This window comes from Suricata suricatta, chromosome 9 (genome assembly GCF_006229205.1).
Source record: "Suricata suricatta isolate VVHF042 chromosome 9, meerkat_22Aug2017_6uvM2_HiC, whole genome shotgun sequence".
Taxonomy (NCBI): domain Eukaryota; kingdom Metazoa; phylum Chordata; class Mammalia; order Carnivora; family Herpestidae; genus Suricata; species Suricata suricatta.
The window spans coordinates 57,297,934-57,323,208 of NC_043708.1; the positions used below are offsets into that span (position 1 = coordinate 57,297,934).

General features: G+C 34.8%; 1 protein-coding gene across 1 annotated transcript in view; it reads right to left on the minus strand.

Moving 5' to 3' along the window:
- The window catches only part of LOC115302217 (tetratricopeptide repeat protein 6-like), a 46,414-nt gene extending 21,552 nt beyond the window's left edge, over nt 1-24,862 (minus strand). Inside the window, exons 1-6 of the mRNA XM_029952192.1 lie at nt 24,807-24,862; nt 18,568-18,644; nt 17,980-18,140; nt 8,967-9,101; nt 5,309-5,422; nt 2,151-2,270 (exon numbers count right to left, since the gene is read on the minus strand). Of these exons, the coding sequence (XP_029808052.1) occupies nt 2,151-2,270; nt 5,309-5,422; nt 8,967-9,101; nt 17,980-18,140; nt 18,568-18,628 (591 nt within the window). The 5' untranslated portion in view covers nt 18,629-18,644; nt 24,807-24,862. The remainder of the gene's footprint in view (nt 1-2,150; nt 2,271-5,308; nt 5,423-8,966; nt 9,102-17,979; nt 18,141-18,567; nt 18,645-24,806) is intronic.
- Between the last annotated feature and the right edge of the window lie 413 nt (nt 24,863-25,275).

Below are 25,275 nucleotides of genomic sequence, written 5' to 3' on the forward strand. Positions count from 1 at the left end.
TGTTTTATGTCTCTTTGTTTTCACTTTCTGGACTTATTTTGAGTTATTTTTTTAACATTGCATTTTAATTAATCTATGGTCGGTTTGACTAAGAAGGCCACATTTGGGCAGAAACTAAAGGGAGGATAGGCACCACAGACAGATCAGTAGTAAGAGTGTTCTGTGCTTGCTTAGTGAGTAGCTTGTGTGAGGACTCTGAGGCAGGACGGGAGCCTGGCATTTCCAAGGAATAGCAAAGGGCCAGATGGAGTGACATGAGTGAAGGAAAGAAGAGCATCTGACCATCAAGTCAGATCAGGGGCAACAGTCATACCAGGTGAGGTCTTGGCTAGCCATAGTCAAGGATTCAGATTTTATTCTAAATGTGATGGGAAACCATTGGAACTTTTTAAACAAAGAAATAACTTGACCTTCTTTATGTTTTGAAGAGACCTCTCTGGCTACTGTGTAAAGAACAGGATGTCGAGGAACAAGAGCAAAAGCAGAAAGGCCAGTTAAAAAGCTACTACAGCAGTCCAAGGAAGAGATGGTTGAGAATTGAATTAGGAGGACAGTGGTGGCAAAGTGAGAAGTGATGAATTCAAAATATGCTTTGACAGTAGAGCTGACTGGACTTGTGGGGTAAAGAAAGAGAAGGGTCCAGAATGATTCCCATTAGACCATGACGTTCTCAAGAACTGGAACTCTTGTCTTCATGATTCCCATGGCTTCAATGCCAATGTCAGTTACTTGCCTTTTCAGAGAGAACATAGGATTTGGAATCAAGAAAAATCTGAGTTCAAATCTTATCCCAGTACTTCTTAGCTGAAATATTTTACTAAGTACTAAACAAATATGTACTTGTAGATAACATAGAAACTGTATTTAATTCTCCAACGGCGGAGGTATTTTGCTCCCAACCCCTATTGTCCTCACTTGCTCCACTCAACACTGTTGCCCAGAGTTCCAGAGCTTACTTGCCTACTCCAAAGAACTTCTTGAGCTCCGCCTACCTGAGAGAATTCTGAATGGTATATCTCAAAACCAAACCCTGAAGGAGTTCAAATCTTGAAATTGCATTTCATCACAGTATAAATTGCCTAGAATAAGGCTTCTCAGACATATCCTTAACAATAAGTAATTCTGTGGGGGCAGAATCTCAAAAGATGACTCCCAGGCATAGAAATAATACAAGCTATGTCTGGAAGTGAAAAAATTAGGGACCACTCCACTACATAATATCCTGTTGTGGTTCTTTAGAAACAAAAGCAAAACTGCCATTATTTAACTACAACACTCATATTGCTATTTAATTCTTGCTACATATAAATTCCAAAATTAATTTAAAACAGAAAATACAAATAAGATAATGGTGAATTCTGTTAATTATAACTAGTAATCATTATTTTTTAAATTTTTTAATGTTTATTTATTTTTGAGAGAGAGATAGAGTGTAAGTAAGGAAGGGGCAGAGAGAGAGGGAGACATTGAATATGAAACAAGCATCAAGCCATCAGAATAGAGCCTGCTGCAAGGCTCAAACTCATGAACCACGAGATTATGACGTGAGCTGAAGTCATACACTTAACCAACTGAGCTGCCCAGGTGCCCTAATAATTAATTATGAAAATACATTTTAAACCACCTGTTTCTCTTCTGATACACTACAGATGCTATCTTCCATTGCAATTCTGAGTGCCTGAGTCCACTAACTTAAAAGTCTATTCCCAGTGGCCTATTTTGAGCAGCTATTTTCTGCCCTAAATAAACAAACAGGTTTATCTTGATATATTGTCAATGGGGAATGAGAAAAATTGTGAATGAGAAAGAATTAGCACTGAGCAGCAAAATAAATCATTCTATTTGCCAAATAATTGAGTTTTGTGTGTAGCCAAGATACTCCCTGGGGGGTGGGGTGCCTTGATACTTTATCAAATCAGAAACATTTTTTTTAAATATTAGCTATTTACCTATAATCAAAACCAAGTAAAGTACATGCTTTCTTGGCCAATATTCTATTAGTCATTCAAAGTACTTCAATACAATTCTTGCTAAAGTTGTTACTGTTCATTAATACTGCCATTTGTTACCAAAAGAAAAGTATTCACTAGCTTTCAGAACAGAACATGCAAAGTTAGGTAGGTTCATTTTCACAAGGAAACAAGGTTTACCTCCAATGCGAAAGTATACTGCTCTAATTCTATGTAGATGAGTCCACGATTAATGAAGGTATTTAACATCACAGTTTCTCCAGCATCAAGAAGCAGCACAATTCCATAATCTGTTAATGCCTAAAGATAAAATAACCACTTACAATCTAGATTTAACTCTGGAGCCTTACTACATTGCCTATGAGCAAATGTGTTAATGCCCAAACTAGGACCTCACATCAGTTCTTTAATGTGACTTACATTTATGGCCAAAAATAATCATTTAGTTTTAATGGGTCCCCTTAAGTATTATAGATACTGCTAGATACTGCTATGCTTTAATAAATGGTCCACTCTGTGCTCACTTTTCACATGTTATCTGTGAATCAAGCTAAGCATTTTTATTGTATATGGTTTGAGGGGGGGTGGAATACAACATCGAACGACTGTTGACATGAAAACAGAGCACTTGCTACCTTTTAAAATTTAATTTGTCTTTAGTGTTTTATTGTTTTCCTCACTGAAACCTAAGTTTTATGGAGGTAGAGCTTATCTATTTTGTTCACCACTGTAAAGCCTGTAACTAGTTCAGTGCCTGTACATAATAGGAATTATATAAATTTTTGTTGAATAAATCATGAATCATTGTAAATAGATTTTAATACACTAACCAATAAGCACTCTTGATAAGCCCTTTAATAAGCATACTCATGTTTTGTAAAAACATTAGTCTAAACTAAGAATGATCAACTCATAGAACCTTTCTCCATTACTTTAACCTTTATTATTATTATTATTATTATTGACTAAATTTAACTGGTCATCTACTCTATACCAGGTACTAGGAATATCCCAAATTTGGTTGGAGCTAAATCTCTTCATTCATTTTCCTGCTGAATATTTTGTCAAAAAAAAGTCATACGGTTTCATCAGAAAAAGGCCAACCATATATGCTTGTAGCACATACTAACTGAAAATGCAAATAAGTACTATTTCGCTATTTGCTCATTGGTCCTTCTCTAGTGTTTCATTACTAGGCACTCAAATGTCTAAAAGAACTGTACAATTAAAGATCCTATATGTTCATTGTGACATAATTATCAGTGGACCTATGCCAGGGCTGTAAAAATAATTCATAATTTTTATAAAACAAAAACAAAACTAGAATGTTAGCAATTTTCCTTTCACACAATAACATAATGTAAAATCTTTAAGCTGCCTTAGGGATCCACTAAGCAGCTGAATATGTGACACAAGATGAAACAAAAGCAGGGAAATGAGATTTCACGAACATCAATGAGCAGGATTTGGATCGTGCCTCTGCTATTATTACTTAGCTTTTCAGTCTTGGGGAAATTGCTTAACACTAAGCCTCAGTTTCTTTGTCTGCAAAATTGGGATAGTAATAATTTATCATATTGTTGTAATTGCCCACTTAAAAACATTTTGATTTTATGTTGGTAAAGCATTTAGCCCTGTGCTAGTTACCCAATAAGCCCTAAGTAAGTGGTAACTGTTATTTATATTAATATACAGTGGTTGAAAGCAGAATTGAATTCATCTTTTCTTAATTTTTTTCCCAAGTATAACTTGGAAGAATGCCTAAGTGCATTTTCTACAGAAAGATACTTGGGTTTTCTCAGGCTAGTGATGGCAGGAATGCTGAGAAACAGGGAGGTAGACAAAAAGGGAGGAGGTGACACTGTTAAATGACATCCGGTCCACATGCTGGACGTCAGATGCTTTTACAAAGCCACCTAATGACTGTTAACCAGAAGCAAACAAACCTGTGAATACCAGTGTAGGCCTCTACTCTCTCTGGGACTTGGATGTGTTTCTAACTTCTCCTTGTAAAATGACTCAATTCAATGAAATGTGTGTTGGTTACACAGCAGCTCTAAAATAACCAAAATGTTATTATTCCAGTTAGGTCTCTAGGCAGTTTTTGATTTTTCCCATTCATAGAACACTGACTTTGTTGTATATCAGAGATAACAAAAATGGGAGTTCCCTGCCCCTACCTAGCCCATTGTTCGTGGCTTAAGAGTTACCCAGAAAAGGCAGGAAAGTGGGTGGGGAGGGAGTTGTCAAAGACACCTGCTATGCAGGTACTCTGATAAATGATCCTTTAATTAGGTCTTAGAATCTTAACAACTCCTTTGTTAAAAATTACTTATTCATTTCTCAACATTTCTGGAGGCAACCTGATAAGACTGGTTACCAGGAATTCTGCAATCTCTTAGGTGGAAAAAATGGAGCTCAACTTTTCCCCTTCCATAGCAAATGAGTTTCTAAATCTCCAAATGTTTTAAGCAAATTTAACTGGCCAAATTTCAAGGAGAAACAGAACAGTAGGAATGTGATGTAGTACTTTAAAGGAATGCTTCACTGACGATGGAAGTAGAGAGAAATAAAGGAAGGCAAGCAGGCAACAGAGAAAGGGAAGCAAGAGGGGGGACAGAGCACTAATAGACAGAGACCAGCCGGCCAGTGGGAAATCTCGATTGGAAAACAGCCAAACCTACAAGGGTAGGAAAGAGAGGGCTGAGAGTAGGAAATATAAAAGAGGGCTTGCACTGGTAGAAAATGGATCATGACAAATAGAGGAAAAGTTTTACTACAGTCTTTAGTTACAGTTTCATAATAAATACACAGGCAATACTGACCATTGGGTCCCAAGCCTGGAAACAACCATTCAAAACTCCCTACTGTGTCTGTGGTGTGAGCACTGTATAAAAAAACAAAAACAAAAACAAAAAACACCCTGGCAAACTGTTCTAGCTAATGTTGAGATTTTAAAACAATATTGCTAGTGATCACTCCTTAAAAATTCTGCAAGCAGTGTATCAGTAGAAACCTTTACTCAAATGAGAAATTATGCAATATATTTTCATTTATAAATGTCTTTAAATGCTTATATAAGCATTGTAAAATTCATATTCCTTTGACATTGCAGAGCTTGGTATAAAAATATTTGGTGAGGACCAAAAAAACATTAAATATCTTTGAAATGGTTCTTTGGTTTCTCAAGTGTGTGTGTGTGTGTGTGTGTGTGTGTGTGTTTCCATAGGAATTATTTTTCAAAATTATAATAGAAATAAGAAGACAATGTTTTTACACATACTTGAAATGTGTTTACAAATGTCTTAACGTGTTGCTTACTAAACTGGTCATCTTACCATTCGAAGTTCACTCATCTTGGTGTAACATAATGCTCTATTATAAAATGCTATGTAACTGCTTTTGTCCTTGTTGACAGCTATAGTTAAATCCGTGATCGCTAGCTTATAAGCCTACAAAGAAAAAAATAATTAGGTAACAAGGGTTAATCATAAAGGAATGAAATTTAATTGTAAAATAAGTTCTTGATTCTATCAGAATTTTCAGAAGACTCATTTAACCATTCTGCATATCATCTGAAATTAAGACAATTAAGCTAATCTTTCACAGAGTTAATTAAGAAGATCTTTTGGTAGGAATTATTATAATAATGTTTCTCCTACCTTCAAATAAAATTCAATATACAAACAACTTTAATTTAGTTTATTATCTTATTGCCAATATTGCTATAAAGCCAAAATTATATTTCTTATTAGTAAAAGAGAAATAAGCCATATTCATCCAGCAAATATTCACCACAGCTTGCTTCTGTCACTCTTACTGTTAGATCACATAATCGCCATGTTTCCTACCCATGTTCTCCTTCACTTCCTCTTTGATGCTTTCCTGATATCTTAGATCACTCATTTCTATAGATAGTAATTTTCATGGAATTAACATGTAATACAAGGTCTTACCTTTGCTTTCAGGCATTATTTGCAAAGTATTTCATATGAAATAGTTACAAAGAAAGGTCAGAAAAGAAAAGTAGGGAGAAACAAAGTACCATATATCAGTGGTGCTACTCACACCCTTTGATCCAGCAATTTCCACATAAGAATCAATCATAAACTCAAGCAATGACTTTGTTCTCAGTGTAACTGTATGAAGATAGTAATATAGTAAAATAGCAAAATACATAAAACAACCCAAATGTCCAACAATAAAGTGATTAAAAATAAAATACGGTACAATATGATTCCATTGTCAAAAATATTATCCTCAAATATGATGAATAGCAAGCACAACAAATTTGTAAGTAGCATAATCCTAATTTTGGAAAAATATATATTTTCAGGGAAAAAAAGACTAAATGTAAATACACCAAAATGTTCTCAGGAATTTTCATTCAATAGTGGGGATAGGAGGTGATGTTAATCTCTCCCTTTATTCCCGTGTACTTTCCAAATTCTCTATAATGAATATACACTACTTTCTTGATCAGATAAATAATAAGTATTTTTCAAAATATAAATGCCAAAAGTAAAATCACTATTTTGTGAAAAAAGTATGAAGTGTTCTCCAGTTCTGTCCTTTGGACCTCCGCAATCCTCCTCTGAGAGAGAAGAAGAGGGAGCAGGTCACAGCCTGGCACCCGAGCACTCTGAAACCTCAGTTAACAAGGCCGGAAGCGCCTCACCTTGTTGTAGGACTTCAGAACTCCTCTGTAGATGTAGGCTCGCACACTCTGAGGATAAATTTTGATGGCCTCATTACAATTCAAAATTGCTTTGGAGTATCTGCCTTTTAAGCCATAGAAGGCTGCTCGGCTTAAATATGCCTTTTCAGAGAAAGAGCAGAGGAAAGCAAGAACGGAAATTTTAGTAAAAGTGTCAATTTCCCCAAAATACATAACCGTTTGAACAAATCCATGCCACCCCAAAGATGATATAAAATATAGTCTTTTTCCCTACTCTTTTATGAGAAAATATTTCAAATAGAATAGAATAGAAAAAAATAGTACAATGAACATCATCTGACTACCATCTAGATTCAGTAATTATTATTTTGCAATACTTATTGTATCTATTTTTCTGAATTCTTTGAAAATAAGTTGTAGACATCATAATACTTCACCCCCACTTTTTCCTTTCCATTATGCAAACATTCTCTTACATAAGCACACTACGGCTATATATCTAAGAAAATTAATAGTATTGCCCTAAAATCATCTAATATTTAGTCCATATTCAAATTTCATAGGCTTTTAAAATCAAGATCCAATCCAGCTTCGTCTATTGAATTTTGTGTTGTCTCTCCAGTCTCTTAAAAGGCAGGAATAAATGTGACAGCAAAATAAAAAGTAAATAAAATTAATAACAATATATAAAACTATAATTATTTCTAGGTATAGTAAAATCTTAACAATACTTATAAACATCACAATTCAGAAAGCACCTTTACATATAAAATATCACCATTGGAAATAAAATTTTTAGTTCAAAGGGAAATGCAGATATATGGATTATCAAAACACAGTTGGCTAAAAATTAGGTATAAGTAACTGATTCTTGCTAACTAATAACAATGACATATCAATGCATGAATAGTTTTAGCAAATTCAACACTCTCCAAATCACTGAAATTGTTCATTTAAATACCTGGTAATGTTTTGGATTGATGGTAATTGCACGATTAAAATCCAGGACTGAGCTATCTTTGTGCAGTTTTACTTTACAAAGCCCACGTTGATAAAAGCCTTCTGCGAAATCAGGATTTGCTTTCACAGCTTTTGTAAAACAATCAAAAGCCTAGAAGAGTATATTGTTAAAAAGAAAATCATTTAGTGAGTAGAATATATTAACTCAAAGTGTTAATAAATCAGTGTATAGCAATTGTTTAAAGTTTTCACTTGTTTTGGGAAATACATTTTCCCAGTGAAATTTGTGGAGAAAACAAAGGTAATATAAACAAATCAGGTTTATTACTATAAATTTATAGGTTCCTTTACTCCCAGACTGATGTATTGATAATCCATGTTGTTAGATATTAGAGATGTAATTTTAATTGTTATTCTTCATATTGTGTTTCTTCAATGAAATCACAACATTTATTTGCTATGAGGGCCCAAGAATCCTAGCAGATACACCATTATGACATTTCTGAACAATGGAACTCTAAAATTTTCCCCAACATTGTAAAGCAAATGTTGGTTTGCTTCAGTTGTCCAAAAGGGCTAACAACACAGAAAATATTTATAATTAATTATATACTTATTGGAATTTCCCAATGGAACAACTCATCAAGTGAAACTCTTCTTCAAGTTTATGGAGATTCAAATTTCAAATACTGCCCACTCCTAAATACAGAGACTGGAATGGTGTGTGTGTGCAGATCTGTGTCTATGCCTGTGCGTAGAGAGACTGAATTATGGAATATCCAGCATTAGCCACTGTAAAATATCAATTATATTACTTCTATCACATCATCGACAAGTTTAAAATGGAGAATTATGTAAAATAGCCAAACGTTGGATCAATACATAATAACTGAGTCAACTGGTTTCAATGAATCTGACCACCTTAATAACAAGTTTCAATCTGATATGAATTATTCAGTTGTTAATACAAGAAACTGGTGTCCCACTCATGTTCTGGTTATTCTACATTATTATTCCGAAGCACTTAATTTAAAGTACTTGACAATTTAACAAGTAAATTCATGTTAATGTGATGAAAATATTCTGCTATAATAATTTCTTACAGTTAGATTCATTGTTTTTGTGGGAAACACACATTAGTCTTTGGAATACTGTTGACAAACTAGCATCAAATAAAATGTATTGAGTAAAATGATACAGCAGGCATTACAGGATACAGACTGATTGTAATAAGCCAACCTTTATAAGAAACTTTGGTCTAGTCAATCACTATATAGGCAGCCTTCAGAAACAGAACTGAATGCAAGCAATCAATTTCTAAAATCACAAATAACCTGTCTCCTAAATACACAAAATACCATTTGTATGTCGTCTTCCTCCGTGTAACAAAGACCCAAGTTATACAGACAGTCTGCTGAAGCTGCTACGGCATTTGGTCCTTTATCAGAATGAGAAAAGATATCCAACGCCTTTTTAAATATTCTCATAGCTTCCTAGGATGATTTAAAAAACACACATACATGGAAAGGAATGTTTCTTTCTAACATTTATTTAACATGACAGCCTTAAACATTAAAAGGAACCCTAAGCCCACAGGCCTAGAAGGGCACCGGCCTTGACAGTGCACCACCAGTTGAGGACTCAGGCAGGAAATCCCACCAAGATGTCTCTCCTACCGTCTGCTACTTAAGCAGACTTATAGACATGTACTTCTGCAACTATAATTTCTGAATTGTTAAGTTTATTTGCTTGTAGTGTAAAATTAGCTTAAATTTGCAGACTAGTTTATGACCAGTTTTTTAGTGATCGTCCTGAAAGAAATACTGGACAGCTATTAGATAGTAAATGATTTCCAACAATAATATCTGATGTAGGTCTAATCAAACTTTATTTTTTCTTACGGTGCTCTTAATGGGAATCCACTGGCACCAGAAAATAAACTAACATTAAAAAATCACCCACTTAGGGACACCTGGGCAGCTCAGTCAGTTAAGTGTCTGACTCTTGATTTTGGTTCAGGTCATGATCTCATATATTGTGGGTTTGAGCCCCACATCAGGCTCTGCACTGTCAGCGTGAATTCGGTGTGTGTGTGTGTGTGTGTGCGCACGCGTGTCCCTCCCTCCCTTACTCTCTCTCTCTCTCTCACTCTTGAAATAAATAAATAAACTTTAAAATAAATCACCCATTTAAACTAGTCAAAATAGTTGAAATTTGTTAATGAAAAAAAATCAGTTTTCCAGGTAGAAATGACTTTTTATAATTAGCTAATAGATATATTTATACCTATATGGAAACACAAATATCTGTGACTCTTTAGACCATTTTCTTAATTATATTAAGTGACTAAATAAACAATGAGATTTAGCTCAGATGAGCTAAATGGTCTACATGCCCTCACTTAGGACCTGCTTCACATACAACCTCAACATCATCTTTCTATCCTCATTCTCAGCACAGGACCTTGCTGTAGAAAAAAACATATCACCTTCTTTCTCCATTTCCCTCCTTTTTATTTTTAAATGTATCTATATCTTCTTCCATTTCCATCTTTTTTCTCTCCTGTCTTTGAATGGTTTCTTTTCTCCTCCTTTTCAAAGCTAATTCCTCAAGCTGTGTCCTTGCCCCCTCCTCCTTCTGCTCTGCCTGAACACAAGTTATTTCCTTCCTCTTCTGGATCACTGCCCCTTCACTGTGTCTTTGAGTGCATAAAGTCTTCCATCCCATTTATATTGAAGTAAACACATCTTCATCACTTCCTCCTGCTTCCTCTCATAGCTAGCTGATGTCCTACCTGTCTCTTCTTCATTACTCTGAAAAGATTCCTGGGGAAGGTCTAGAGGGGCTCCCAAGTAAGGCATATTTACATTCTAAAAATAATACTGCAGCTGCTGTGTGGATAAAAGCTCAGAAGAGTGCAACACTGCTGCTATCATTCTAGCAAAATAAAAATATGTTCTGGATTAAGATAATGACCATAGAAAAGGAGAAAGGAAGTAGAACTTAGAGATATTTAGAAAGAATCAAGAGAATATCACTATTGATTGGATAGAAGAAGGCAACCAAAGGTAACCTCAGATTTCTATAGGGCAATAAGTGGGGGAGAGGAGATTAAAAAAATAGAAGAGGGGTACCTGGGTAGCTCAGTCAGTTAAGCATCTGACTTTGGCTAAGGTAAGGATCTCATGGCTCATGAGTTTGAGCCCTGCATTGGTCTCTGTGCTGACAGCTCAGAGCCCGGAGCCTACTTCAGATTCTGTCTCCGTCTCTCTCTTCCCTTCTCCCACTTGCACACTGTCTGTCTGTCTGTCTCTGTCTCTCTCTCTCTCTCTTTCAAATATAAATGAAAATTTTTAAAATTAAAAAAAAGTAAATGTCAGAATAATCCAAAATCAAATTCAATATCATAAAGGTGTCAATTCACCCTAAAATATAAAATAGAGATTGAATGCAATTCAATTCAATGGATCTTGACAAGCTGAATTTAAAATGTATATAGAGAATAAAAGAATAATATAGGGGAGGGACAAAGATGGTGGGGCAGCATGGAAGTTCTTGGTTTGTCTTGTGCTTGAAATGCAGTGAGATCAGCACCAAACCATTTTGCATACCTAGAAAATTGATGAGGATTAACACTACAATTTGCATAACCTGAGTCATAGAACTCAGCAGGTATGTGGTACAGAGAGGTGAACTTGGGGAGAGAGACTTCGCGGAGGGTAGCGTGCTGTTTTTGCAGGGAGAGTGCAGGAAAAGCACTCCCCTGGAAGCAGCTGGAGACAGAGAGAGAGAGACAGAGTGGAAACACCCACAAAGGACTAAACAAGAAAAGGAGAAAGGAGAAAGGAGAAAGGAGAAGGTTTCAAAGCCATTAGGACTCTATAAACAGTGGATAACATAGTCAGAAATTCCACAGCTCTGTATCTGCTGGTGCTCTGATGGGAAAGGCGAATCCCCAGGAGCAGGTAGTGAGGTCCAAGGGGTCTGCAAACCACACGGGGAGAAGCAGTTCCTCTGCTAGGAGGTCATTTAGTAGAGGCTCTATGGCCTCCCCACAGGCAAAGGTCCCAGCAAAACCTGGAAAACAGCCACATTTGCTGGAATTGAAACAAAGACGCCAGGGTGCAGTGTAACCTGGCACCAGCTGTGTTATGATTTACCATGATCTCTAAACCTCTGTAGCTGTACAATTGCATGAACTTTTTCTGGGGACAGCGGGCACTTAGCCATAATCTCTGAACCTCTGCAACAGTGAGATTGCAGGAACATTCCTAGGATGGGGGGTAGAGGGGGTCAATCCAGCAGCTGGCCATTGCCCTGTGAGACCCTCCCACAGAGGGCTGGAGGGGTTCCTAACCACAGGGCTCTCAGAAGTGAGGAATTTGGAAACACAGCCCTATATGAGCTATAATTCAAGAGGGAGGTGTCACCTGGCAGGATGATGGCTTAGACACTGAGAGTGTAGAAGCAAGAGTGGACAGAAGCCAGAGACAAAGGAAGGGAGCTTAATTCCCACTCAGGTAGAGCACAGAGTTCTGATGCTAGAGACTGGGAAGCTGGACGATGCCATTTTCACCTCCCCTATGCATGCATATACATGCACAGGTGCACCTCACCTATCCACCCCAGTAGGCTAAGCAGCGCCACCTAGTGGAGAATGGAGCATTACACCAAGCCCAGTCCAATAGCACCAACCAAGTTCAGGCCCTAGAGGACCACCACAAGTTCTTTCCACCTGCTTAGTGTACAGACTATAAAGTGCTTCATACTTTGACTTCTAGGAGAAACTATATGTAATTTCATTTGGATGTGATTCTGTTGGCTGGTCCACCTATTTGCTTTTTGCTTTTTGTTTTTCTTTTGTTTTCCTTTTCTTATTCTTGGATATAGAAAGAGAAAATTTTATTTTTATTTTCCATTTTTGTTAAACTTTTAATGCTTTTTACTATTTTTTTATTTTTTATGAAGTTTTTAATTCTATTTTACTTTCATTTCATTTTATTCTATTTTATTGTATACATTTATTTTAATTTTAAGTGTTTTCTCTTTCTCTTTTCTCTTCTTTTTCTATTTTCTCTATTCTATCAAGCTTCTTTCAACAACCAAACCAAAACACACCTAAGATCTAGTTTCCATTATTTGACTTTTTTGTGTGTTATTTTTCAATTTTTGATTTTAATTTTTAATTTTAATTTTCTTCTTCCTCCAAAATGACAAAATGCCCCAAAAGAAAGAACAGAAAGTTGGGGCAACTGTGTGGCTCAGTTGGTTAAGTGTCTGACTTTGGCTCAGGTCATAATCTCAAGGTTCATGTGTTTCAGCTCTGCGTCTGGCTCTGTGCTGACAGCTCAGAGCTTGGAGACCACTTCAGATTCTGTCTACCCTGCTCATGGTCTGTTTCTCTCTCTCTCAAAAATAAATAAATGTTGAAAATTTTTTAAAAAAGAACAGGAGGAAATGACAGCCAGGGACCTAATTAACACAGATATAAGCAAGATATCTGACCTAGAATTTAGAATCATGATAATAAGAATATTAGCTATGGTTGAAAAAAGCATAGAATCCCTTTCTGTGGAAATAAGAGGTGAAATCTAGTCAGGACAAAATTAAAAATGCTATTAACTGAGATGCAATCTTAAATGAACGCCACGTGTCAAGGATGGATGAAGCAGAGCAGTGAATCAGAAGACAAAATTATGGAGAATAATGAAGCAGGAAAAAAGAGGGAAACTAAGGCAAAAGCGCACAATACAAGAATCAGAGAACTTAGTGACTTATTAAAAAGGAATAACATCCAAAACATAGGAGTCCCAGAAGATGAAGAGAGAGAGAAAAAAAAAGGAGGTTTATGTAAGTAAATCATAGCAGAAAACTTTCCTAACCTGGGGAAAAACACAGACATCAAAATTCAAGAAGCACAGTGAACTCCCAATACATTCAACAAAAACCAACCATTAACAAGGTATATCACAGTAAAATCACAAAACGCATATACAAGGAAAGAATTATGAAAGCAGCAAGGGGAAATAAGTCCTTAACCTATAAGGGAAGATGGATCAAGTTCACAACAGACCTAGCCACAGAATCTTGGCAGGTCAGAAAGGAGTGGCAGGATGTATTCAACATGCTGAATCAGAAAAATATGCAGCTAAGAATTCGTTATCCAGCAAGGCTATCATTCAAAATAGAAGGAGAGATAAAAAGATTATGAGACAAAACTAAAGGAATTCATGACCACTAAACCAGCCCTGCAAGAAATTTTAAGAGGGACTCTCTGAGAGGAATTAAGATGAAACTAAACAAAAAAGACCAAACCAAGACTAGAAAGGAACAGAGACCACTACCAGAAACTCAACTCTACAGGCAACACAATGGCAGTAAATTCATATCTTTCAGTACTCACTCTAAATGTCAATGCACTAAACACTCCAATCAAAAGACAGATGGTATCAGAATGGATATGAAAACAAGATCCATCTATATGCTGTTTACAAGCATTTTAGATCTAAAGATACCTTCAGATTGAAGCTAAAGGGATGGAGAACTATCAATCATGTTAAAGGTCACCAAAAGAAAGTGAGAGTAGCCATACTCATATCAGACAATCTGGATTTTAAAATAAAGACCATAAAAAGAAATGAAGAATGGTATTATGTAATAGTTAAAGGGTCTATCCACCAAGAATATCTAACAGTTGTAAACATTTATGCTCCCAATGTGAAGCACCCTAATATAAAAATCAATTAATTACAAACATAAAGAAACTCATTGATAAAAGCATTTGACAAAATACAGCATCCGTTCTTGATAAAAACCTTCAGAAAGTAGAGACAGAAAGGTCATACCTCAAGATCATAAAAGCCATATACAAAAGACCCACTGCTAATATCATCCTCAATGGAGAAAACTGATAGCTTTCCCTCTAAGGTCAGGAACATGACAGGGATGTCCACTCTCACCACTGTTATTCAAAATAGTATTGAAAGTCCTAGCCTCAGCAATCAGACAACACAAAGAAATGAAAGGCATCCAAATCAGCAAGGAGAAAGTCAAATTTCACTTTTCACAGACCTGATACTTTATATGAAAGACCCAAGAAGATTCCACCAAAAAGCTGCTAGAACTGATCCATGAATTCAGCAAAGTCACAAGATATAAAATCAATGCTCAGATTTCAGTTGCATTTCTATACACCAATAATGAAGCAGCAGAAAAATAAATCAAGAAATTGATCCCATTTACAATTGTACCAAAACCCATGAAATACCTAGGAATAAAAGAGGTGAAAAATCTATCTGCTAAAAACTATAAAAAGCTTATGAAAGAAATTGAAGACGACACACAAAAAAAGGAAAAATGTTCATGGATTGGAAGAACAAATATTTTTAAAATGTTAATACTATACAAAGCAATCTACATATTCAATGTAATCCCATAAAAAATAACACTAGCATTCTTGATAGAGCTAGGAAAAACAATCCTAAATTTTTATGGAACCAGAAAAGACCCCAAAGAGCCAAAGCAATTCTGAGAAAGAAAACCAGAGCTGGAGGCATCACAATCCTGGACTTCAAACCATATTACAAAGCTGTAATCATCAAAACAGTATGGTACTGGCACAAAACAAACACATAGATCAATGGAACAGAATAGAGAACCCAGAAATGGATCCACAAATGTATGGCCAACTCATCCTTGACAAAGCAGGAAAGAATATCCAATAGAATGAAGACAGTCTCTTTAGCAAATGGTGATGGGAAAACCGGACAAATCACATGCAGAAGAATGAACCTGGACTACTTTCTTACACCATACACAAATATAAACTAAAAATGAATGAAAGACCTAAATGTAAGATAGGAAGCAACCAAAATCCTAGAGAATAAAACAGGTAAAAACCTTTTTGACCTCAGCCACCGCAACTTCTTACTCAACATGTCTCCATGGACAAGAGAAATAAAAGCTAAAATGAACTATTGACACCTCATCAAGATAAAAAGCTTGTGCATGGCAACAGTAACAATCAGCAAAACTAAAAGGCAACCAACAGAATGAGAGAAGATATTTGCAAACGACATATAAGATAAAGGGTTAGTATCCGAACTCCATAAAGAACTTATCAAGCTCAACACCTAAAAAACAAATAATCCACTGAATAAATGTGCAAAAGATATGAATAGACACTTTCCCAAAGAAGACATCCAGATTGCTAATAGACATATGGAAAAATACTGAACATCACTTATCATCAAGGAAATACAAATCAAAACCACAATGAGATGCTGCTTCACAACAGTCAGAATGGCTAACATTAACCACTCAGGAAATGACAGATGTTGGTGAGGATGCAGAGTAAGAGGCACCCCTTTGCACTGCTGGTGGGAATGCAGACTAGTGCAGCCACTCTGGAAAACAATATAGAGATTCCTCAAAAAGTTAAAAATAGAACTAACCTCTGAACCAGCAATTACACTACTAGATATTTATCAAAAGGATACAGGTGTGCTATTTCGAAGAGACACATACACCCCAGGGTTTATAGCAGTGTTATCTACAATAGCCAAAATATCGACAGGTGAATGGATAAAGAAGATGTGGTGTATATATACAATGGAGTATTACTTGGCAATAAAATAGAATGAAATCTTGCCATTTGCAACAATGTGGATGGAAAAAGAGTGTATTACACTAAGCGAAATTAGTCAGAGAAAGACAAATATCATATGACTTCATTCACATGTGGAATTTAAGATACAAAACATGAACATAAGGGCAGGGAAGCAAAAATAATATAAAAATAGAGAAGGGGACAAAAACATAAGAGACTCTTTTTTTTTTAATTTTTTATGTTTTTTTTAAAATTTTTGAGAGAGAGAGAGACAGTGTAAGCAGCGGAGGGTCAGAGAGAGGGAGATACAGAATCTGAAGTAGGCTCCAGGTTCTGAGTTAGCTGTCAGCACAGACAAGGGGCTCAAACCGACGAACCATGAGATCATGACCTGAGCCAAAGTCAGATGCTTAACTGACTGAGCCCCTCAGGCGCCCCAAGAGACTCTTAAATAAAGAGAACAAACTGAGGGTTTCTGGAGGAGTGTGGGTGGGGGGATGGGCTAAATGGACAAGGGCCATTAAGGACACTTGGGATGAGCACTGTGTGTTATATGAAGGGGATGAATCACTGGATTCTACTCCTGAAATCAGTATTGCACTATATGCTAACTAACTTGGATGTAAATTTAAAGATGAATAATAAAAATAAAATAAAATAAAAAAGAAGAATAAAGGCCCAAGAATATCCAGTAATTTCTGAGAGAAGAATATGGTGTAGGGACTAGCTCTACCAAATATCAAGAATTACAATAAAATTAAAATAATTAAGACATTGCAGTATTGGGCCAAGATGGAAAAACTGATCAAAAGAAGAGAAGAGAGAGCCAAAATCAGATCCACACATGCATGAAAATTTATGATAGACATACCATTTCAAGTCTTTGGGTTAAGAGAACATTCCAATAAATGATAGTAGAACATTTGAGTATCCCTATAAGGAAAATTTAAGTGTTACCACTATCTCACACTCAAAGAAATCAAGTTAAGTTAGAGTAAGGCCTTAAATAGAAAAAGAAAAACCTAAACTTTTAGAAGAAAATATGGCAGAATATCTGTATGACCTTGGGAGAGGGAAAAAGCTCTTAAACAAGAATTTTTTTAAAGCTACAACATAAAACAAAAAAGATATATTCTACTACATTAAAATTAAGAACCTCTGTAAAACCAGCCATAAATTACAAGGAGATACATGGCATACATGACAACCAACCAAAGATTAATTTTTAATGCCTAAAATCAATAAGAACAAGACAAACAAAAAATATGTGCAGGAAATTGATAGAATAGGAAATATGAATGATTAACAAACATACAAGAAGATGCTCAGTGAAATGTGAATTAAGATCACAATGAGACATCAGTTTTTATATACTAAATTGACAAAAATAAAGTCTGACGACCAATTACAGTAGTGGAGAGAGATCAACAGGGACATCCATACGTGACAGGGAGGAGCATAAATCGGTACAGCTGTATGTAACAATGTGTCATTTTCTTGAAAGCTAAATATTCACATTCTATACCTCCAAGAAATCCCATTCATAGGAATATATCCTGGAAAAGTACTTCACACTACTCCACAGCCCTAGTCTTAAAGAGGAAAAATAAATAAAAAGAAATAACCTAGATGTTAATTAACCCAAGAACCAATGAATGAATGTTGTAATCTAGTTTTGTAAAAAAACTATGTATGCTATCACGCTAAGCACAATATAAAAATTCTATTCATAGGTTTAGTAAACATCACACAAGACTTTTCACCTTGTTTCTCTTGGCTTTCATTTGGGCTTTTGCTAATAGAGTATACATGGCAATCTCAGGCCTGCTCAGAGTGATCCCCTCCGAGACCTGAATGGCCTTGTCATGGTTTTCACAAAATGAATAAATGAGTGCTTGCTGTACAGGACTCAACTCAATAAGACCTAAAAGGAAAATAAAGTTTATCAATACCCTGGCCAAGTAACTAGGATTTAGAATACAATTATTTTCAGGAAGTAAAATAATTTAATACTTTATCTTTGTAATATGAATAAATCAATGCAATACTAAAATCTATTTACTACCAACAAACAATAAGACATTTCAAATACAAACAACAACAAAAACAAAAAAATAAAAGTATAAATCCTGGCATCTCCTATAATCTCTCAGAAAAGTCATTTCGTCATGAAACTTTTACTAGTTGATTTCATACATGTGAAACTGAAGACTTAAATTTATAAAATCTATCTCTGATGAAGTATGCCTTCCATGTTATCCATGCTTACCTATTACAAACAGCATAAACATTGTAGGAGATATGTATTTTAAAAATTAAGACAATTATAATTTTATATTAATTATATTTACCTTTATTCATTTCTGCCACTTGATAAATAGTAAACTTGGCAAGATCATAACATTTCATCATAAGAAGATATTGTCCTCTAAAAGAAATAGTACTTTTTAATTCTAAGCAGTTAAAAATCATTTTTCTAAAAAGTTTTCTTAAAATCAGCTACTTAAAGTTTTACAATTATACCTTTATTCCTACTTATACATGAATAATGAAAACAATGTAAAAATTATAAACATTTTATGTAGTCTAAATAGACCAATTAGTATGCAGATGTGATGAGAAAACAGTTTAGGAAAAGTGACGCTGAAAGGTAAATATTCAAATCTTTGTCCAATTATCTATATTTTAAATGTTATACTCTTAACCCACAGCTAACACCATACTCAGTGTTGTAAAACTAAAACTTTCTTCTAAGATCAGAAATAAGACAAGAATGCCCATTCTTGCCACTTTCATTCAACATAAAAGCCCTAGCCACAGCAATCAGACAAGAAAAAGAAATAAAATGCATTTAAATTAGAAAGATGTAAAGCCCCTACAATTTGCAGATGACATAAAACTACATAGAAAACCAGAAAGACTTAAAAAAAAAAAACTATGTTAACTAATAAATAAATTCAGTAAAGTTGTAGGATACAAAATTAATATACAAAAATCTGTTATGTTCCTATACACTAATAATAAACTGTCAGAGAAATGTTTTAATCTCATTTACAACTGCTTTAAAAAGAATCAAATTCCTAAGAATTAATTTAATCTAGGAGGCGAAATGAAAGCTTTGGACTCTGAAACTTAAAAGGCATTGATAAAAGAAACAAGTTGACACAAATAAATGGAAATATATTCAGTGATTATAGATGGAAACATTAATATTATTAAAATGTCTATACTCTCCAAAGGTACAATATCAAAATGCCAATGACTTTTTCTCATAAAACTAGAACAAAAATCTTAAAATTTGTATGAAAGCACAAAAGACTGCAAATAGCCACATCAATCTTGAGAAAGAACTAAACTGGAAGTATCATACTCCTTGATTTCAAATTATACTAAAAAGCTATAGTCATCAAAACAGTATGGCACTGGCACACAAACAGACAACAGACACATGGATCAATGGAAAGGAATATAAAGCCCAGAAATAAACCCACAATTGTATGGTCAATCAATGTATGAAAAAGGAGGCAAGATACAATCGAGAAAAGACCATCTCTTCAATAAGTGGTACTAGGAAAACTAAACAGCTACATGCAAAAGAATGAAATTGGGGTACTTTCTCACACCATACACAAAAATAAACTCAAAATGGATTAAAGACTTTACCGAATGTAAGACTTGAAACTATAAATGCCTAAAAGAAAACATAAGCCAGAAACTCTTTATCATTTGTATTAGCAAATGATATTTTTTTGCGTCTGTCTCCTCAGGCAATAGCAAGGAAACAATAGCAAAATTAAACAAATGGGACTACATTGAACTGAAAAGCTTTTGCATAGCAAAGGAAACCATTAACAAAATGAAAAATAAACCTACTAAATGGGAGAAGATAATTGCAAAAGTTACATCTGATAAGGGGGTTATATCTAAAACCTATAAGGAACTCATACAACTCAACACCAAAAAACCCTAAATGATCTGATTAAAAATGGGCAGCGGACCTGAATAGACATTTTTCCAAAGAAGATATGTGGATGGCCAATGGGTCCATGAAAGGTTGCTCAACATCACTAATTATCAGGGATATTCAAATAAAAACCACAATGAGATATTACCTTATACCTGTCAGAATGGCTATGATCAAAAAGACAAAAAATAAATATTGATGAGGATGTGGAGAAAAGGGAACCCTTGTGCACTGCTGATGAATTGGTAAATTGGTACAGCCACTATGGAAAACATTTATGGAAGTTCCTCAGAAAATTAAAAATAGAAACGCCATATGATTCAGCAATTCTACTTTTCAGTATTTATCCAAAGAACATGAAAACACTAATTCAAAACAGTATATGCATAACTATGTTCATTGCAGCATTATATAACATACTCAAAATATGGAAGCAATCTAAGTATCCATCAATAGATCAATAGGTAAAGAAGATGTGGTGTATAAATATACAGTGGAATATTACTCAGCCATTTAAAATGAAATCCTGCCACTTGGGACAATACACATGGACCTATAGGGTATTATGCTAAGTGAAAAAAGTCAGGCTGGAAAAGATTACTACCATAAGACTTCACTTATATGTGGGATCCAAAAAGCAAACAAACAGCAAAAGTAGAAACAGACCCATAAATACAGAGAACAAACTGGTAGTTACCAGAGGGGAGGAGGTAGGAGGACGGGCCAAATGGGTGCAGAAAAATGGGAGGCACAGGTTTCCAGTTATGAAATGAATAAATCATGGAGATGAAACAGACAACATAGAATATATAGTCAATGGTATTACAGGTGACATATGGTAGCTACAATTGTGGTAAGCACAGAATAGTATATAAAGTTATTGAATCATTATGTTGCACATATGAAAGTAATGTATCATTGTGTATCAACTATATTTCAATTTTTTAAAATGTGGTATGTGTGTGCAATGGAATATTACTCAGCCATAAAAAGGTACAAAATATGTCCATTTGTGACAACATGGATAGAACTAAAAAAATATATTATACTAAGGGAAATAAGTCATACAGAGAAAAAAATACTACATGATTTCACTTACATGTGGACTCTTTAAAAACAAAATGAGGGGCACCTGGGTAGCTTAGTCAACTAAACGTCCAACTTCAAGTCAAGTCATGATATCTCTTTCTGTGTGCTGAACGCTCAGAGCTGGAAGCCAGCTTTGGATTCTGTGTCTCCCTCTCTCTCTGCCCCTCCCCAGCTTACTCTCTGTCTCTCTGTCTCTGTCTCTCTCCCTCAAAAATAAATAAACATTTAAAAAAACAAACAAAAAAAAAAGAACACGCAAACAAAACAAAAATACAGATTTATAAATACAGAGAACAAACTGGTCACCAGAGGGAAGGGAGTTGGTAGGGAAGGTTGAAATAGGTGAAAGAGATTATGAAGCACAAATTTCCAGTTATAAAATCAGTAAGTCACAAGGGTAAAAAGTATAGCATAGGGAATATAGTTAATGATATTATAATAACTTTTATGGCGATACATGGTAATTAGCCTTATGATGATTTTTTGTAATATGTAAATCAGGAATCACCACTGTATACTTGCACTATTGTATACCTGAAGCTAATATTGTATGCCACCTATACTTTAACAAAAGTAAATAAATAAAATGTTATATTCCATTGCTAAGAAATTATTAAAAGATACAGTTCAAAGAACATAAAAGGAGGTATTTACATAAATTGATAAAATGTGGTTCAACAGTTAAAGCAAATCCTTATCAGAAAGCATTGTTCCAGTCTATTTTCCTATGTTTATAGGTCCATTTCCCATGTTAATGATTATAATACATTTTTGGTAATGATAACTCATAACTTGCAATGGGTCCTATTATAACAAGTTCTACTGCATTTGAAATACAATTCAGTGTGTCTTTTTTTCCCACTGAATTAACTAAGGTTTATATTTGGTACCTTTGAACACTATCAAACTATTCAAAATGTTACCTTACTTTCATGAGATATTTGTTAATTATACAATCCATAATCTAGAGAGGCCTCAAAGAATTTAAATACTAAACTATTGTGTGGGGTTTTTTTTAATGTTTATTTATTTTGAGAGAGAGAAAGAGAGAGCATGCATATGTGTGGGGGGCGGACAGAGAGAGGAAGAGAGAGAGAATCCCAAGCCGACTCTGTGGTGTCAGCACAGAGCCCAACACAGGGCTCAATCTCATGATCCATGAGATCATGAACTGAGCCAAAATCAAGAGTTGGGCACTTAACCAACAGCCACCAAGGCACCCTGGCCTTTTTTATCTTATTCCAGTAGAGTTAACATACAGTGTCATATTAGTTTCAGGTGTACAATATAGTGATTCAACACTTCCATATACTACTCAGTGCTCATCAAGATAAGTGTGCTCTTTAATCCCCTTCGCTTATTTCTCTCATCCTCCCACCTCCCCTCTGGTTACTCTCTCTTCTCTATAGTTAAGAGTATGTTTTTTCATTTGTCTCCTTTTCCCCCTTTGTTTGTTTTGGGTCTTAAATTCCACATATGCTTGAAATCATATTCTGACTGGCTGGTTTATTTTGCTTTGCATTATATCCTCTAGAACCATCCATGATATTGCAACTGACAAGATTACATTCTTTTATGGCTTAATAATATTCCACTGTGTATCTTCTTTACCCATTCACCTATCAACGGACACTGGGGCTACTTCCATAGTTTGGCTATAGTAAATAAGGGTACAAAAGTCATAGAGGTGCATATATGCCTTCAAATTAGTGTTTTTGTATTCTTTAGATAAATACCTAGTAGTAGAATTACTGGATCCTGGGGTAGTTTAAACAGTTGTGTTTTGATCCAAGGATAGAGCAAAGGGTAAGATCTGGTTATCTTATAATAACAAATAATCTTAAAATTTAACAAGTACAATAGCTATATCTGACTTGCTAGTTGGAAGATGGACATTGCTGGGAAATTAAACATAAATGGAGGAGGATGGACAGATGAAGAGGGAAGTAAAGATCCCAACAGCTAGCTAATGCACTAAGTTATGCCTAGAAGAACTCCATTTCTATGTTCATACCTTATTATATATAATCGGATTCCATCTGGCTGAAGGTGGATAGCACGAGATAACTCTCTTACTGCCTTTTTCAATTTATGCAACTGTTGAGTGATAAACAGAAACTTTTCTTATAATAATACTGATTGTTTCCCTACTGATGCTTCCCTCCCACCCTTCAATACAGAAAATCTGCAAGAACATCTTCTAATATACATGAGTTCTTTTGGTTTTGTTTGTTGTTTTTAAGAATCATCAAAGCAAATGGGATACAAAGAAGTTTTTTCAAAACTTTTAAAAAACTTTTTACTAAGCCTCCCTTGGGTCTTCTACCTCCACTATCAGGAAAGGGAGGGTGTTGAGTGGGACTCTAGTCACATAGGAGATGTGAGAATGGAGAACAATGGAGAACAGAGGCTCTAGCTAACTCCCAGTAGACAAGCGCGAGCAGCAAGAAATAAACCTTTGTTATTTTAACACAGTTATTTTAAGTGTTTGGGGAAGGGGGGGAAGCATTTGGTATGTGTGTGTGTGTGTGTGTACATGTTTACCCACATCACAAACCAGACTATCGTGGCTGAAACCAGTGTGACCAGAGAACTCATAGAAAATGAGGGCGGAAAGGTAATAAGGAGCTAGTTCCTGTGGTCCTTATAGGCCTTTGGCTTTTGCAAGATTTGGCTTTTATTCTGAGTGCAAGGGAAGCTATTAAAGGGTTCTGAGCAAAATGAAATAATGTGACTTATGTTTTAACAGGATCACTATGGCTGCTGTGTTGAAAATCCTTCAAAAAAGAGTACAGAACAGAAGCAAGAAGACGAAGAGGTCCCTGCAGCAATCCTGGTGAAGAATGACAGTGTCTTGGACACTTGGATGATTAGTGGTGGAGTGGTAGACAGGGAGATCTATTTTGAAAGGTAGAAACAATAGTTAACAATGTTTATCTCTGAAAAGTCAAATTTGGTTGGAACCAGGGGGAACTTTTGCTATTTATTGCATTTTTGACTTTGTGACACTAAAGATATATCACAGTTTTAAATTTAAATAACTTATAAAATTTAAACAAAATCTAAAGGTAAGCATGAATGAGTAGGATCTCGATCCCATTTTACAAACCCACCTCTCTCTCTCTCTCTCTCTCACACACACACACGCACACACACACACACACACACACACACAAACTCAAAACGACTATAAAATGTTAATAGTAGTTGTCTCTAGAGAATAAAACTATGGATGGTTTTTAATTCATTGTTATTTGCACATATATATTACATGATATAAATATATGTTGTTTTTATAATAAGAAAAACATTATTTTTTAAAATGAAAGACAAAATTCATGCCTCATAAGTAATGACTTTATACATAGGTAATTATAATTAACTATATCTACTTTATATTTATTGCTTAAAAATGCATTAGCTTCTGTAATGAACTGAAAACAAAAATACTAATATATTAAAATTATATTGAACAATAGATATCCAGAAAATTAAAGCTTTTTTTAAAAAAAGTCAAGGTTTTCAAAACTTAAATACCTTATAATAGGTTTCTGCTCTACACATATAGCTTTGAATATATAAAGGATCAAGTCTAATAGCCTCGGAAAAATGCCAAATGGCTTCAACGTAGTTATCCAAGTATAGCATATATATGAGGCCAATATTTATGTAAGCCAAAATAACAGTTCTAAAAAAAATGAGAAAGCAAAATCTTGTTAGTTTAATTATTCCAAATGTTTTCCAATTTTGAATGAACCTAGTGAAAATATATACAGCATTATATCAGGGTATTTTTTAAAATGTTTTACTAAAACAAAGTAAATCAGTTAGCTACTCTCTTAAAAATTATAAACACCTTTATAAAATCCTTAGTTGAGAACCAACATTTAGAGAGTCTATGGTAGGAACAGAATTCCTGAACTCCCCATTGCATCTTTACTCTTCCTTGACTTAATCTTGATTTATCTTGAATTACAAGCTTAGTTTTTCTCAATTTAAAAGTTTT